At 34.5% G+C, this 15,617-nt stretch overlaps 2 protein-coding genes across 2 annotated transcripts; both read left to right on the forward strand.

Annotated features, from left to right (window-relative positions):
- The first annotated feature begins 2,178 nt into the window (after positions 1 to 2,178).
- On the forward strand, positions 2,179 to 4,206 carry LOC141712552 (uncharacterized). The gene has a single exon (XM_074515536.1). It carries the CDS (start codon positions 2,415 to 2,417, stop codon positions 3,918 to 3,920), a length of 1,506 nt encoding a protein of 501 aa, XP_074371637.1. The 5' UTR covers positions 2,179 to 2,414; the 3' UTR covers positions 3,921 to 4,206.
- Positions 4,207 to 7,412: 3,206 nt separating this feature from the next.
- On the forward strand, positions 7,413 to 15,142 carry LOC141712553 (actin-related protein 2/3 complex subunit 1A-like). Its single transcript, XM_074515537.1, has 16 exons — positions 7,413 to 7,540; positions 7,680 to 7,784; positions 8,024 to 8,109; positions 8,249 to 8,325; positions 8,506 to 8,600; positions 9,797 to 9,866; positions 10,488 to 10,557; positions 10,854 to 10,927; positions 11,062 to 11,104; positions 12,571 to 12,652; positions 13,045 to 13,133; positions 13,222 to 13,307; positions 13,395 to 13,458; positions 14,445 to 14,551; positions 14,673 to 14,731; positions 14,840 to 15,142. Exons 2-16 carry the CDS (start codon positions 7,715 to 7,717, stop codon positions 14,902 to 14,904), a joined length of 1,137 nt encoding a protein of 378 aa, XP_074371638.1. The 5' UTR covers positions 7,413 to 7,540; positions 7,680 to 7,714; the 3' UTR covers positions 14,905 to 15,142.
- Positions 15,143 to 15,617: the final 475 nt, after the last annotated feature.

Here is a 15,617-nt window from a genome sequence, read left to right on the forward strand (position 1 = left end):
TGCAGCAAATACTCCAACTAGAATAGATATACCAATTCAAAAATCAGATACAAAAGAATTGGTTGCAGAATCAAAGTCACACCTGAAGCATGGTAGACCGGTCGGTGCAAAAGATGTTGCACCATGAAAAATAAAAATGAAGAAAATTTCCCCTGAAGTGACACATGCTCCAGAAGAAGCAAATGCCCCTAAAGTGGTATTATCTCCTGAAGAGATTCTAGTCCCTTAAGATACGGGATTAAACAATCATGAAATTTCAATAAATTATGCGCATGATATGAAATTATGGGATCGAAGTAAAGCCATAATCGATGATGTATTTGTGTATTCCGCAGTATTGGATGTCGACATAAATTCTGATCTTGGACCATAAAGTATGGATGAATGTCTTCGAAGAAAAGACTGGCCAAAATGGAAAGATGCAATCCAAACAGAATTAAATTCATTGCGTAAAATAGAAGTATTTGGACATGTTGTCCAAACACCAATTGGTGTGAATCATGTTGGGAATAAATGGGTATTCATAAGAAAATGAAATGAAAAGAATGAAATTATGAGATATAAAGCCCGACTTGTAGCACAAGGGTTTTCTCAAAGACCTGGCATTGATTATTAAGAGACATACTCTCTAGTGATGGATGAAATTACTTTTCGTTTTATATTAGGTATGGCATGTAAAGAAAAATTGGAAACACGTCTTATGGATGTCGTTACTGCATACCTGTATGGTTCACTTGATAGTGAAATTTTTATGAAAATCCCAGAAGGGTTAAAATTGGATGAGTTCAAGAAACCTCGTCATATATTCTCCATTAAACTTCAACGATCATTGTATGGACTGAAACAATCTGGTCGTATGCGGTATAACAGACTTAGTTGTTATTTACAAAAGAATGGGTATATGAGTAATCAAATTTCTCCATGTGTTTTTATCAAAAATTATAATCTGGTTTTGTGATTATTGTTGTATATGTGGATGATTTAAACCTTGTAGGAACAACTACAGAGGTTGATGAAGTTGTCATATATCTAAAGACATAGTTTTAAATGAAAGATCTTGGAAGGACAAAATATTGCCTTGATATACAAGTTGAGCACTTGTCATCGGGAATTTTCCTCCATCAATCTACAAATACAGAAAAGGTTTTGAACATATATTACAAGGATAAATCTCATCAGTTGACTACTCCAATGGTGGTTAGATCTTTAGAACCTGATAAAGATCCATTTCGACCACGACAAGATGGTGAAGAGGTTCTTGCTCCTGAAATCCCATATCTTGAAGCAATTGGTGCACTTATGTATCTTGCAAATAATACAAGACCAGATATTGCATTTGCTGTGAATTTATTGGCTAGATTTAACTCTGCTCCAATGGACAGATATTGGAATGGGATCAAGCATATATTTCGTTATCTTCGTGGAACAATTGATTTTGGGTTATTCTTCCCGAAAAACTCAACATCTCAGCTGATCAGATATGCAGATGTTGGATATTTGTCAGATCCTCATTTTGGCAAATCACAAATTGGATATATATTTACATATTGTGGTGCAGCTATTTCCTGGAAATCCACGAAGCAAACTACAGTGGACAACCTCAACAAATCACTCGGAACTCATTGCAATTCATGAATCCAATAGAGAATGTGTTTGGTTGTCGTCTATCATCATGAATATTCAAGAATCATGTGGATTATCGGACATCACAAGAACTGTCATCTTTGAGGACAACACTGCATGCACACCAAAATTCTTCTACACTCATGAGTTTCAAAAGAATGGTGAAATTGATATACAACAAATTCGATCATGCAACAATCTTGCAGATTTATTCACGAAATCATTACCGAATTTAACATTTGGGAAGTTGCGACATAGCATTGGAATGCGACGGCTTAAAAATTTGTTACAACAAAAATTCAGAGAATGATTAGTTTTTCCAAGGGGAGATTGTACTCTTTTTACTTCGTCAAAGTTTTTATCCCTCTGGATTTTTTTGACAAGGTTTTAATGAGTCAATCTATGATCCATAATGACAATCAAAGTGAAGTGTTATAATGTGATTGTCACACATGGTCAATATTGTGAGTTTGTAATAGTAGGGCTATGAATTAGCATTTGAAATTGTATACATGCAATTAATATGTTGTTCATTGCATTGCCTATAAAAGTCATGCACTTGTGAATGAAAGAAAAATACATCATCAACAATCTCTTCTTTACTTGCATTTTTCTTTGTCACCTCTTCGCCCCTTTTATTTAATCCGTTATAATATAGTTATTATTTTACCACAAAATAGAAATAAAGATCTTCATTTTTCTCACAAATATACGCGGACCTCTGTACTCACCATCTTCAAGTTTGAACGATTTCAAACCCTCGAAACCCGACCCGATTAAAAACCACCGCAATGCCCAAACTCTCATCCGCCGTCTCCGATGATCGTCGTCGGAGCACTAACCGCTACTCACCGGTCTACGACAGATCCACCGACCGTCGTCGGAGCTCCAACCGTCGTTCACCGGATTACAGCGAGTACGACGACCGCCGTCGATTCTCTCCCCGCCGTCACAGCCGGAGCCCTAGCCCTAGCTACAACAGGCACAACAATAACAAACACAATTCTAATAGTCGACGTAATCTACGGGGATCTCCTGATTATTCAAACCCTAGAAATAGCACTAATTTAATTGTAAATAAGAAAAAATATTATTATGATAGAGATAATATGTATTTGGATAGAGATTATCGAAATGGAGGATGCGATAATGTCGGTGATGAGTCGGATGAGGAATTGAAAGGATTGAATTTTCAGGAGTATAGGCGGTTGAAACGACAAAAGATGAGGAAGGATTTGAGGAATTATATTTGGAATCCGACTCCGAGTCCTCCAAGAAATGAGAATGAGGAGGATGAGGTGGAGGAGGATGAGGTGGCGGAGTTTGTTGAGAAGGATAAGGAGGTTTTATCGAAGAGTAGTGATGATTATTCTTCGGAGGATGATGAGTCGGATGATTCGGGAAGTAGGAGGAAGAGGAAGAGGAAGAGTAAGAGTAAGAGGTCGAAGAGGAGTAGGAAATTGAGTGAGAGTGAGAGTGGGAGTGAGTCTAGTGAGGAGTCGAGTAGTGACTCGGAGGAGGAGTATAGGAAGAGAAAGAGAAGTTCGAGGCGGAAGAAGAGTAGGAGTGGGAGGAAGAGGAGTAGTAGGTGTGGGAGGAAGAAGAGGAGGAGAGATTTATCGAGTGATGAGAGTAGTCAGGATAGTGGAAGCGAGAATTCTGATGCTAGTGAGGAGAGTGATAAGTTGAAGTTGAGGAAGAAGAAAGTTGTGGTGTTAAAGGATAAGAAAGAGGCGGAAAAAGAGAGTGGAAGTGAAGGTGCGAGGTTGGAGAAGGTTGAAGACAAAGTTGAGTTGAAAATGGACGAGGTAGAGAAGAACGAGAGTAATGGTGAGTTGTTTGCGTTTAAAGATAAGAAACCGAGTTTGGAAGCTGAACCTGTGGTTGGACCGATGCCTTTACCTAAGGCAGAAGGACATATCAGTTATGGAGGCGCGCTTAGGCCTGGTGAAGGAGATGCTATTGCTCAGTATGTTCAGCAAGGAAAGCGTATCCCACGTAGAGGAGAGGTTGGTCTTTCGGCTGATGAGATTTCTAAGTTTGAGAATCTTGGGTATGTGATGAGTGGTAGTAGGCATCAGAGGATGAATGCTATTCGTATCAGAAAAGAAAACCAAGTTTACAGTGCTGAAGATAAAAGGGCGTTGGCTATGTTTAACTATGAGGAGAAGGCAAAGCGTGAGCAAAAGGTTATGGCTGATTTGCAGCGTCTGGTGCAGCGACATATTGGGGAAGATACAGGCCCTTCTCATGATCCATTTGCTGGTGGGAGGCCTGCTGAAGATGCAGATGATTGATCATCATGTTCTCTGTTTGTTTCTTATCTGTTTTAGTTAGTACTCTATGGGCTTCAAAATTATTATTTTTACTATATCGACAAACCAAAATGAAATATCTTTTGTCATGTACTCACTCTAGAGTGGGATATTGAGAGTTACCTTTTTTGCTGTTATGATATCTAAAAATGTATTAGTTGAATTGGCCTACAGATAATGTGCACTTAATATGTTACCGAAGTTGTCATTGTTTATACAATTGACTATTCCCAAAATGTTTATTCAGTAATATTTGTGTTTCAGTTTACTTGTAATGTTTCCGGCGTATACCTACCGACCTGCAACTGGCTTTGCTTGGTGTTTGACATGTTTGCTGTCACCTGATGTAATATCCCGTAATTTTTAGAATTAGATTATTAATTGAATAATAGAATAAAAAAGATTAAAATTAGATAAGGACTAGGATTTAAAATTGAATTAGACTAAAGGGCCTAAAATTTGGATCCAATTCTAATATGGATAACTTGTAGGTTAAGATACAGGATTTTGTATCGTTATAAATACATCATATTCGTCCTCCTCGTTTTAATCATTAAAATTCGTAGGCCTTTATTCATAAAATTCAGCAGTTTTGCAAAATTCGTAGAAAATTCATCGTAAGTCAGAATTCAGTGATTCTAGACTTTTCGGAGAGATCTTTTCGTTCTCCACAACTTTTGTGTTTTGTGTTTTTCAAGATAACGTCGTTTAGAGGGTCAAAAAAGGCTAAATTCAGATCTGGTCAGATTTTGAGGTAAGTTTTCGATCGATCTTACTAGTGTTTTCAAAATTGTGTATTATGCGTGTATATTTGATTATCCAAAAATGGGCTAAGTGATGATATTTTTGAAAGTATTATGTGTTACAAGTATACGTATTGTTGTATCTCTGTGGTGTCTAGATGATAATTCTGAATCTTTGATTTGTGCCATGGTTTGTGAAAATATCGAATAAGAACTTAGGACCGCAGTCACCGGATTGTAGTGACAGTTTTCAGAAAATTTAGGACCGTTATCACCGGGTTGTAGTGGTCTTGGCATGAGTTATTGATTTTGGAATTATTGTTGTCTATGTGCTATGTGTATTGTGTGTATCGAATAAGAATAAGAATAAGAATATGTATCAAAAGTGTTTGTTTCTTATATCGTATCATATTGATTATCGTATTTTTTTAATATGTGTATGTGTTACTTGGCCTGCTAGTTGGATCGATTGGTTTCTTGCTGGGCTGTATAGCTCATTCTTACAATTTCAGGTTTCGTCCGAGATTCGAGTTGAATAGCATTGGAGTTCGAGGACCTTAGTTTTGGAGTAGATTGACTTTTAGACTTCTGTTAGCTGCGCTTTTGTAGTAGACACCTGTGTAATAGAGATTTAGAATTAGTAAATTATATTATGTTTTAGTTTTGATTTAGAGTTAATGGTCCGGAAGAGCGGGTCGTTACAGTTGGTATCAGAGCAGGCTGTCTTTCGGAGTGTATTAGGTATGGGACTAGTACATTCCCTAGGATTCGATCTTGTAGACCATAGTTTGACCTTTGGTAGATCATGGGGTAGATGGGGTAGATGTGTCTCGAACTTTAGGATTGTTGGGAATTTGGGGACCAAATTCTTTTTAAGGAGGGTAGTATGTAATATCCCGTAATTTTTAGAATTAGATTATTAATTGAATAATAGAATAAAAAAGATTAAAATTAGATAAGGACTAGGATTTAAAATTGAATTAGACTAAAGGGCCTAAAATTTGGATCCAATTCTAATATGGATAACTTGTAGGTTAAGATACAGGATTTTGTATCGTTATAAATACATCATATTCGTCCTCCTCGTTTTAATCATTAAAATTCGTAGGCCTTTATTCATAAAATTCAGCAGTTTTGCAAAATTCGTAGAAAATTCATCGTAAGTCAGAATTCAGTGATTCTAGACTTTTCGGAGAGATCTTTTCGTTCTCCACAACTTTTGTGTTTTGTGTTTTTCAAGATAACGTCGTTTAGAGGGTCAAAAAAGGCTAAATTCAGATCTGGTCAGATTTTGAGGTAAGTTTTCGATCGATCTTACTAGTGTTTTCAAAATTGTGTATTATGCGTGTATATTTGATTATCCAAAAATGGGCTAAGTGATGATATTTTTGAAAGTATTATGTGTTACAAGTATACGTATTGTTGTATCTCTGTGGTGTCTAGATGATAATTCTGAATCTTTGATTTGTGCCATGGTTTGTGAAAATATCGAATAAGAACTTAGGACCGCAGTCACCGGATTGTAGTGACAGTTTTCAGAAAATTTAGGACCGTTATCACCGGGTTGTAGTGGTCTTGGCATGAGTTATTGATTTTGGAATTATTGTTGTCTATGTGCTATGTGTATTGTGTGTATCGAATAAGAATAAGAATAAGAATATGTATCAAAAGTGTTTGTTTCTTATATCGTATCATATTGATTATCGTATTTTTTTAATATGTGTATGTGTTACTTGGCCTGCTAGTTGGATCGATTGGTTTCTTGCTGGGCTGTATAGCTCATTCTTACAATTTCAGGTTTCGTCCGAGATTCGAGTTGAATAGCATTGGAGTTCGAGGACCTTAGTTTTGGAGTAGATTGACTTTTAGACTTCTGTTAGCTGCGCTTTTGTAGTAGACACCTTTGTAATAGAGATTTAGAATTAGTAAATTATATTATGTTTTAGTTTTGATTTAGAGTTAATGGTCCGGAAGAGCGGGCTGTTACACCTGATGTCTTCACTCACTTGAATGAATGGGATGCTGATAATCCAGTATTCAATCCAAGGATAGATTCATTTGTGTACTGTATGAAATTATGAGACAAGTCATGGAACTCATGGATCATGATAGACAGGTTTACCGTACAGCGACTTGGGACATGTCCTAGGCGAAATCTAATTTTATCTTCCCTGTAACAACTAGCAAGTGGTCATGCCCTCAGCTTTGTATTAAAATTTTGAGCTGACAAATTATAATTCATGGTGCAAGGAAATTATCGAAGGGACACCGCCCCTAAAATTTTATTTTAGGTTTTTTCATCTTTAATTTTTTTAGAATTACATGAAAGTGCCCCATAAATTGAATAATTCAAGAATGGCTTTCAAAATTAATTCCTACTTCCATAGGAGGGAGTTAGAACAATATTATGTTAATTTTTGAATTACTAGTGAGAACAAGATCATGTTAATTTTCTGAATTACTTTCTCATCACCATGTTCCATATGAGGTAATAAACAGTAATGAAGCGTGTTTTGTGAATATATTTTTTCAAAAAATGTATTATATATGATCACATCTTATTAAATTTTTTTTTATAGAAAGAGGTTATTATCCTAAAAAAGTATTGTAATTGTAATAAATAATGTATTAAAGTTATTTAAAATTAAAATAAATAAATAACGGATATCGGGATGTTTTCTATTTTCTTTATCTTGCTAACAATATGATACAAATTATTGTACTTTCAGAAGATAGAAATCACAAAATTTTAAAAAAGTATTGTTTTTTCGAAAATTTACCTTTTTACAACTCGGCAGAAGTGAATTGCATTTTACTCTTTCATCTATCCTCCGTTGTTCTTGGTCGTCCTCCTCCCAGGTGCGTCAAATCTTGACCATTATTATGTGTATTTCTACACATTTATTACTAGTATTTGATTTGAAGGATTCACGCCTAATCAAATTAGTAGCTTTTGGATCGATAAGAAGAGTTGAATTCCTTTTTAATATCTCTCCAGTAAACAAAATTGAGGGGCAGATCGACACAAATTAAATGGCGGCTACAGCAGCTCATCAGTTCGCTCACTGCACTACTTGTCATGCTTGGAGCCCCGATCATTCCAGTACATCTCTCTCTCTCTCTCTCTCTCTCTCTCCCCTCCCTATTGCTTTACAAATCAAGTGTGAATTTCTGTGATTATCCACTCATATTTTACACATCAATTATTGCTTTCTAAGGCGTGATTGACATTTATATACGTATGCATATTAATTGAATCCAATTTCGTATGATCCACTTCAGTTTAATACTTTGATGTTTGAGCAAATGGACATTTCTGATTTGTGCTTAAAATATGTGCAGTGATTGCGTTTTGCCCAAACAATAATGAAGTACATATTTACCGATTATTACAAGAAAAGTGGGAGAAGATGCATGTTCTTCAAAAGGTTTTTTCTTCAAATGCTATTTAGTTAGTTTTCCATATCCAATTTCAGCAGGACGCTTTATTACATCATATGCCTTTTAACATGATATTAAAGCTATACAAGCTTATGGAATTATATTTTCTTATTCTTCTTTCCACAGCATGACCAGATTGTATCTGGGATTGATTGGAGCATGTCATCCAACAGAATAGTCACTGTATCCCATGATAGGAATTCGTAAGTCAATTTTTACTATTGAATTCCGCAATCTAATACATTAATATTTACAAATCTCATTTCCTTTCTTGCCCTATTGTTCCCATGGGCCTGTATAACTTGTGGCATTTTCACAATGTTTCTGTTATAATTATATGTCCCCTTTATGATTTTAACTCGTTAACTTTTTCTTTCCTCTAGATATGTGTGGAATCAAGAAGGGGCAGATTGGGTACCCACTCTTGTTATCTTAAGGATAAACCGTGCTGCCCTTTGTGTTCAGTGGAGTCCCAGAGGTGTGGTATCGTATTTCTGTCTCATATGCTCGTCGATCTTCATCATTGTATGCATTTAATAGCTGATGTTATTCATTATATGCATGATGATCATACATGTAAATTTAAAATTAAACTACCATTTGGTTTACTGGAATTTTTATTTAAATCTACTTAATTGGTACAAGTTCTTCAGTAACACATGGAATGCAGAAAAATCGAAAGTGCAAAAGATCTTGATTACGAGTGATGGGACCAGGGTTGGAACAACATTTCTGACCAGGGATAAAACTATGCTCCAAAACATATAATTAACTAATTATAGGATAATTTAACTAATGGTTTTCCAAAGCCTTTTTTATTGTTTCTCGATAGTCTCTTTGGCCTTAGAAACTGTTGTCATTTGCATCACGCCATCACGAGTATAAAAAATTTGGCTTAAACAAGCAGGCAGGCCTAAATTTTAAGAGACAAGTTTTTTCATCGGAGTTCCACTTACAGTAAAAGTGTTTTGAAGTTTGATATCTAGAGTGCATGACATGAAACAAATAATCTTATATAGTGTGCAAATTAACAACGTAGTCACCTAAAGCTGTGGCTGTGAGGCAAGAACTAGCATGAGCAACAACCTTTTGTTATCTAAACCTTTTTGTCCCGAGTTGATTGGCTTAAAGACAAGAAATACATTTCGAGCCCAAGTTTATTTTGAGAATTTTTAATTCTGTAGCATTTAATATTTTAGCACTGGGAAATTATAGGAGGAAGTTGATATTCTGTCTTGCTCTCTTTTATATCTAAGCTGTAAGCATATCTAGCTTCCCAATGGAAACCAACAAATAGAATTAATTGGATACTTTTAGAGGGGAGGACTTATGCTATATACTATGAAACCCATGTAAGCTGTTTGTTAGAAACCAAGAATGGAGAAACTAAATTTTATTACAGGAAAAAAATTAAATATATACTAAAATTCTTCAAGTTTATATCATAAATAGTGATAAATTGGTTGCACACTCAGAATCTGTATTCACGTCGACATAGGAATTTACCTCTATTGGAAAGTGTAGTAAAACTTTATGTTTCTTTTTTGCAAGTACATTGAATTGATATTCAGTCTTCACATTTTTTTAAGTTTGATCATGAAGCTAATGTATTGACTTCTCCTATAGAAATTTTTTGTCATATGTATTTAACTAGTTGTCTAATTCTCATTTTAGGAAACAAATTCGCTGTTGGAAGTGGTGCTAAAACTGTTTGCATTTGCTACTATGAGCAAGAAAATAACTGGTAATGATACGGTTTCATAATAGTTCTCTACCTCTTTCCTTTGACGTCTATATTTGGGAGTGTCCGAATTATATGTATTACATGTTTGCATTTGCTATATGATTAATGCTTTTTGCATACATTCTTCTCCGCTCCTTTTCATTTAAAAGTGCAGCATAATTGATATTTTTTAAAATAAATAGAATTTTGGTATGCATTATAGCACTGTGCTTATTGGTCTCTTTAGTGTAATTGACTTGAAGTTCAAATTTTCTTTAAGAACGAACCAAAGTTTACATTTATACTCTTATCGATTACTTTAATAAATATGTGTGTCTGAGCACAATGTTGTTATATGTATTTATTAAATCCATTTTAAATGAGTTCCACCAAAGTTATCAAGTTGGGCTGATCTTGTGGGGCATGCCTACATTTTGGAGTTTCCTAGTGTATAGAGTTATGGTATATTAATCTGCAAGATCCATGTCTAATATATCTAGGAAAAGAAAAGAGAAGAACAGATCTGCATGTCTACATTTTTTTTCTTACTATATTTGACATAATTTAAATGCATGATTCTGTCTTGTGAGCATCTCTACTATTTTAGACTGTAATCGTCCTTGCGGATTATCATTTTATCAGGTGGGTCAGCAAGCTTATCAGGAAAAAACACGACTCTTCTGTGACAAGCGTTGCTTGGCATCCTAGTAATGTGAGTATGTTATCACATACTGACGTACTCCATATGTCTGCATAGAAGATCACCCACTCCATATATATCTGAATAGGATTTGTTGTAAATTAGAAGTTTCAAGCTCTAATTTCAGTTTAAATCTTTATAGATTTTCTATCTATTCTCAACCCAAAAAATAACGTGCAAGTTCATTGCACCACCTTCGATTGGCAAGAGGATGAATATAAAACTATACTAAAATTGCTTACAGTTTCTTGATATGTATGAGATGCAAATAAATAACTGAAAACATTTGCTGTTTAATCTTTCAATAGATATTACTTGCTACTACATCTACTGATGGGAAATGCCGAATATTTTCCACTTTCATAAAAGGCGTTGATAATAGGTATGTAATAGTAATGTACCAGGCTTAACCACTACATCTGTACATGTGTGTGTGTGTGTGAAAATATTCTTGCAATTAGTTTAAAAAAAAATTATTGTGCTTATTAATTAAAACCTTTGCTGGCCATTACTTAGGAGTCCAGGAGCAGGATCTTCATCTGATGCAAAATTTGGCGAGGTTTGTTTTAACTGTTCTTAATTATCTCATTACATTGGTAATTGTCTGTTAAACTAAATTCACAGCTTTCAGTAGAAAAGTTGTCTACAATGATTTAATAAATATTGACCTCAGAACCTTTATTACAGACTCACAGCTAAATGTTCTTTGGCCCTAAGCATTCATGTTACCTCGACAAAAACCTTGTACATCAACTTTGGTACTCCCTTGTTACAAGGGAGCTTCAAATTTAACCATTGCTTTTATACAAAAAAATTGGGATTAATTTCTAGCTTCCACTTTAAGTTAATGTCTCGTAAACTATACCAGGTTTTCTTTAACATTTTATGATTTTCTTATTTATGTTTAGTACTTTTTTTAATTCATCTATTTTTTATATTTTTAATTAGTATCATGTGAACTGTAAAGAAATATTACAATAATCAAATATAAGAGAATTTGAATGTAATAACTAGCTATATCTGAAATGTACTATTTCAATTCTGAATCAAACAACTCAGGTAGTTTAATACTATAACAAATCTTATATTAACTATCTGTTTTAAAATATCAGTACCATATGAAGCTCATGGTTGTCATGTCGGTCGACTAGTCGCGACTAGTCGACTAAGCGGTGCTTGGATGTCGACTAGCTGAATGTCGATATTTCGGTCGACTAGTCGACTAGTCGAGCTGCTCAGTATATATATTATTTTTTCTGCATTAATTTTTTACATGCTGCACTACCACATCACATCACAGTTGTATCAGACAATTGTTATTGATTAATTGTTACATATTTTACATGATTGCAAGTACTTTTATTTGTTTTACTAAATTGTTAGATGATTGTAAGTACTTTTCTTTGTTGTCATTTGTCAGATCTTCTAGTTTTTTCATCATTTTCTCCAAGTGTTGGATTCTTAATTCCTTAGAATCTGAAATAAAATATTGTGGAATGAGTTGGAACTTAAAACCTAGAACTTAGAAATCTAAAATACATAATATATACATTTGTGTATATATATATGTATATTGAATTTTTAATTTATAATAATATATTATTTTTTTGTCGACTAGTCTATGACTAGTCGTGTCTACGACAAGTCAACGACTAGTCGACTAGTCAACTAGCAGGAGGTCCGTCGACTCGCCTCGACTCATCGACATGACAACCATTGAAGCTACCTACCGACCAAGCAAGCTTTTAATGTTTTGGCTTTAATAATATGGTATAGATATAGATAATGGATTCTTCACTAAATACTGTCATGCACAAATCTTACTTTTGCACCCTTACCATGTCTATAATCTGTGAAAAGTTGCTGTATTATTTCCTGTTCTTGCATTTTTTTCCATTCCTTTCTTGTTGTACTTGTTTGTCATAATTCATAAAAAGGGTTCCTTTGTGAACATAGGCATATGTGTGTTTGAAGTCCATAATTTTTTTTTATTGTTTACATGTTCCCATATCTTTCTGTAAGCAGCAAATTGTTCAGCTTGATCTATCATTTGGCTGGGCATTTGGTGTCAAATGGTCACCAAGTGGCAATACATTAGCTTATGCAGGTAAGAATTTTGTATTTGGCTTTAATTGCAATATGCAAGCCCATAAAATTTCTTTTGCAGGATATTTGTGTACAATTATTTAAAAACCTATACATATCCTTATCCTATATGGATAAAAAGTTAATTATACTTTTAGACATCACCCAAAGTTGAATCTTACTGGACCATAGGATTTAAAATCTGTTGGAGACTTGGAGTCGAGCATTGTAAAGGAATATATTACTGTTTTTCCTTGCAACATGTCAACTTGTCAATATAAACAAAAAAGAAGTCGAGGAATTCAATTTTGTTGCCTCTCTTTTATGGTCCTCAATTGATTGTAACCGAAGTCAATAAGTAATAAATTCAGTATATTTTAAAATCTAATATATTTTCAACTTTATGATCCCCAGGTCATAATTCTGTTATCCACTTTGTGGATGAAATTGGTCCTTCCCCTTCTGCGCAAACCGTAGCATTCCGTGATTTGCCTCTTCGTGATGTGGGTCAGCATCACTCTAAAGCAAATTTCCTCTATTTGTCCTGGTCTAATTTTTGAAATCGAGTAATTGACCAATCAGTCTATGCAGGTATTATTTGTTTCTGAGAGAATGGTCATCGGTGTTGGATACGATTGCAATCCAATGGTATTTGCGGCAGACGAGAGAGGAATATGGTATCAGATTTGTTTAAATTTATGAAGCTATTCTTCTTTTTAGGAATAATGAAACTATTGAATCCGTGTCTTCTTACTATATTTCAGGAGCTTCATCAGGTTCCTTAGTGAAAGGAAAACGGCATCTTCTAGTGTTAAATATGGTTCACAGGTATCACTGCAAGATTGCATCTTGTTGCCCTTAATTTTTCATGGCAACTGAACCAATAAATAAAGCCACAAGTCATGCTGTACTTTTTAAATTTAAGTTGTGGTATGGAGCTCAGCTTCTTTCATGTCCCCATCGCATCCTTTTGATGATTATTGTTTCTAGTTTTTATCAGGAAGAGAGATTGGCCTACTAACCAAATAAACTAATAGAAACATTTAACTTTTCTTAAAAATTCTAAAATTCATTTATTTATCTCTCTTTTCTCTTGTAATATTGCCAACTTTTCTGAAGTAACAAAAGACAGTCCTGAAATTTCCTTGAGCAAAACTTTCAATCTCTCTAACAAGGGCGTTGTAGGTTTGGAAGTATCAATCTGTAGAAGGGTGAGAAGAGTGAGTACAAGAGTACAATGGCGTTCTAGGTTTCGAAGTATCAATGGGGAGGATGGTGAGAAAGAGAAAAGTTTACGAGAAAGTTCAGAGAAGTTTGCATCTATAGTGAGAATCATTAAAAACATATAGAAGGAACAGTGATCTGCAATAATGTATTAGGCTGCCATCTGTGTTGGAACTATGTTATCAACAACTTGTTTTTAATTGAGTTATAAGTTAGTAGATATTGGCTAGCTGCATGAGTTCCATCTCTTTAAAAGCAAGGAGACAACACATTTATGAGTATATTAATCTTTTGTAGAAATGTAAATATAAATGACTCCCTTAGTTTGAACAAAGAAAATTATAAGATATTCCACCTTAAACCAATTAGGTGTCTAGGCAACTAGCAATAAAAAACTAAGGCATCTAGACCAAGGTTTAATGTTGTTAATTACATATGTCCACAAGTAGCTTGGTCATCTTTTTCCTGTTGATTTATGTTTAAGGATAGTCATAGTGTTCATTTATGTGAAGATAACTGTTGGTCATTGGTTCTTAGCAAAAAAAACTGTTGGTCATTGGTATTATGTAATATGTTCTCCCTGTTTTCAGCTATCAGGAGCATTTGGAAAACTGTATGGACAATCAAAATACAGCTCCGGCAATGATACTGTTCAAGTTTCTATACCCAATGGAAATGTCCATGAAAACTGTATCAAGTATATAATTTCCTATTATGTGCTGTGTTTAAATCTTTTTATATTTTTTAAAACCTTATAGTTGAATTTCAGAACCTTTCAAGCTTTGTTTTTCATTTTATTCTTCTCTTGAAAATTTCAGTTGTATAATGCCACTCAAGAAAGCAAAGGACTCTACAGCGATGCGCTTCAGCACTTCAGGTGAGTACATAATTAATTTTACTTTGTCATCTTATGGCTGATTCCTGTGTATGTGTGAATCTCGTTGCTACCTTCTCATGCTGTAAATTACACTTGAATAACACACAGGAATGGATGGAAAAGTTGTGATATGGGATTTGGACAACCAGCTAGATCTGTCTGAATATGTATAGGAGTCTGCCAAGTTGGTCATCCTGATGCATTTGATTTCATCTGCAAGTCTGTTGTACTATTGATGTGGTTTCATCTTTCAGAATTAGTTTCTATTTTGGTCAGTCGTATCTTGTTCCAAGTAATAAATTCAAAAGTTAGCATTTATTTCCCTGTTTTAAACATTGACTTGTGTTGTAAATAAATCTGTTTAGATTTATAAAGATTTTCCTGATTTTTAATCGGAGGTCATAATTGACAGTTCTAGTCTTCAAGAGGATAGGCTTTGTATTAAAGTGAAAATTATTTTCATGATAGCAGATATTTTTATTCAACAAATTTATCGTATGTGCTAGTGGTTGAGAATAACCATGAACATCTACTAGCTGGAATAAAATTGTAGCCTGCAGTATATGTTCTCACACATGCATGTATTAGGATGCAGCTTTAGATAGAAAATTGCAAGTAGGTAAGAGCCGGAACTGTCTCACACTGTCACACATGATATAGAATAGCTGCATCAGTAGTAACTTTCACCCAACCTGGAGATAGTTTGCACCATTTACTAATTTCTGTCATCTGCGATCCATGTACATGGCTTTGCGAGCATTGTTTTTACTTTAGCATCATTCCAGTCCTTAAACATATTGAGAGCGAGTGACATCCTTGACCTGTGAACTTTATGCCATACACATTGACATATCGTGTCCCAACTACTCCAAACACCAGAGGCCAA

This window comes from Apium graveolens, chromosome 3 (genome assembly GCF_009905375.1).
Source record: "Apium graveolens cultivar Ventura chromosome 3, ASM990537v1, whole genome shotgun sequence".
In the NCBI taxonomy this organism is placed as follows: domain Eukaryota; kingdom Viridiplantae; phylum Streptophyta; class Magnoliopsida; order Apiales; family Apiaceae; genus Apium; species Apium graveolens.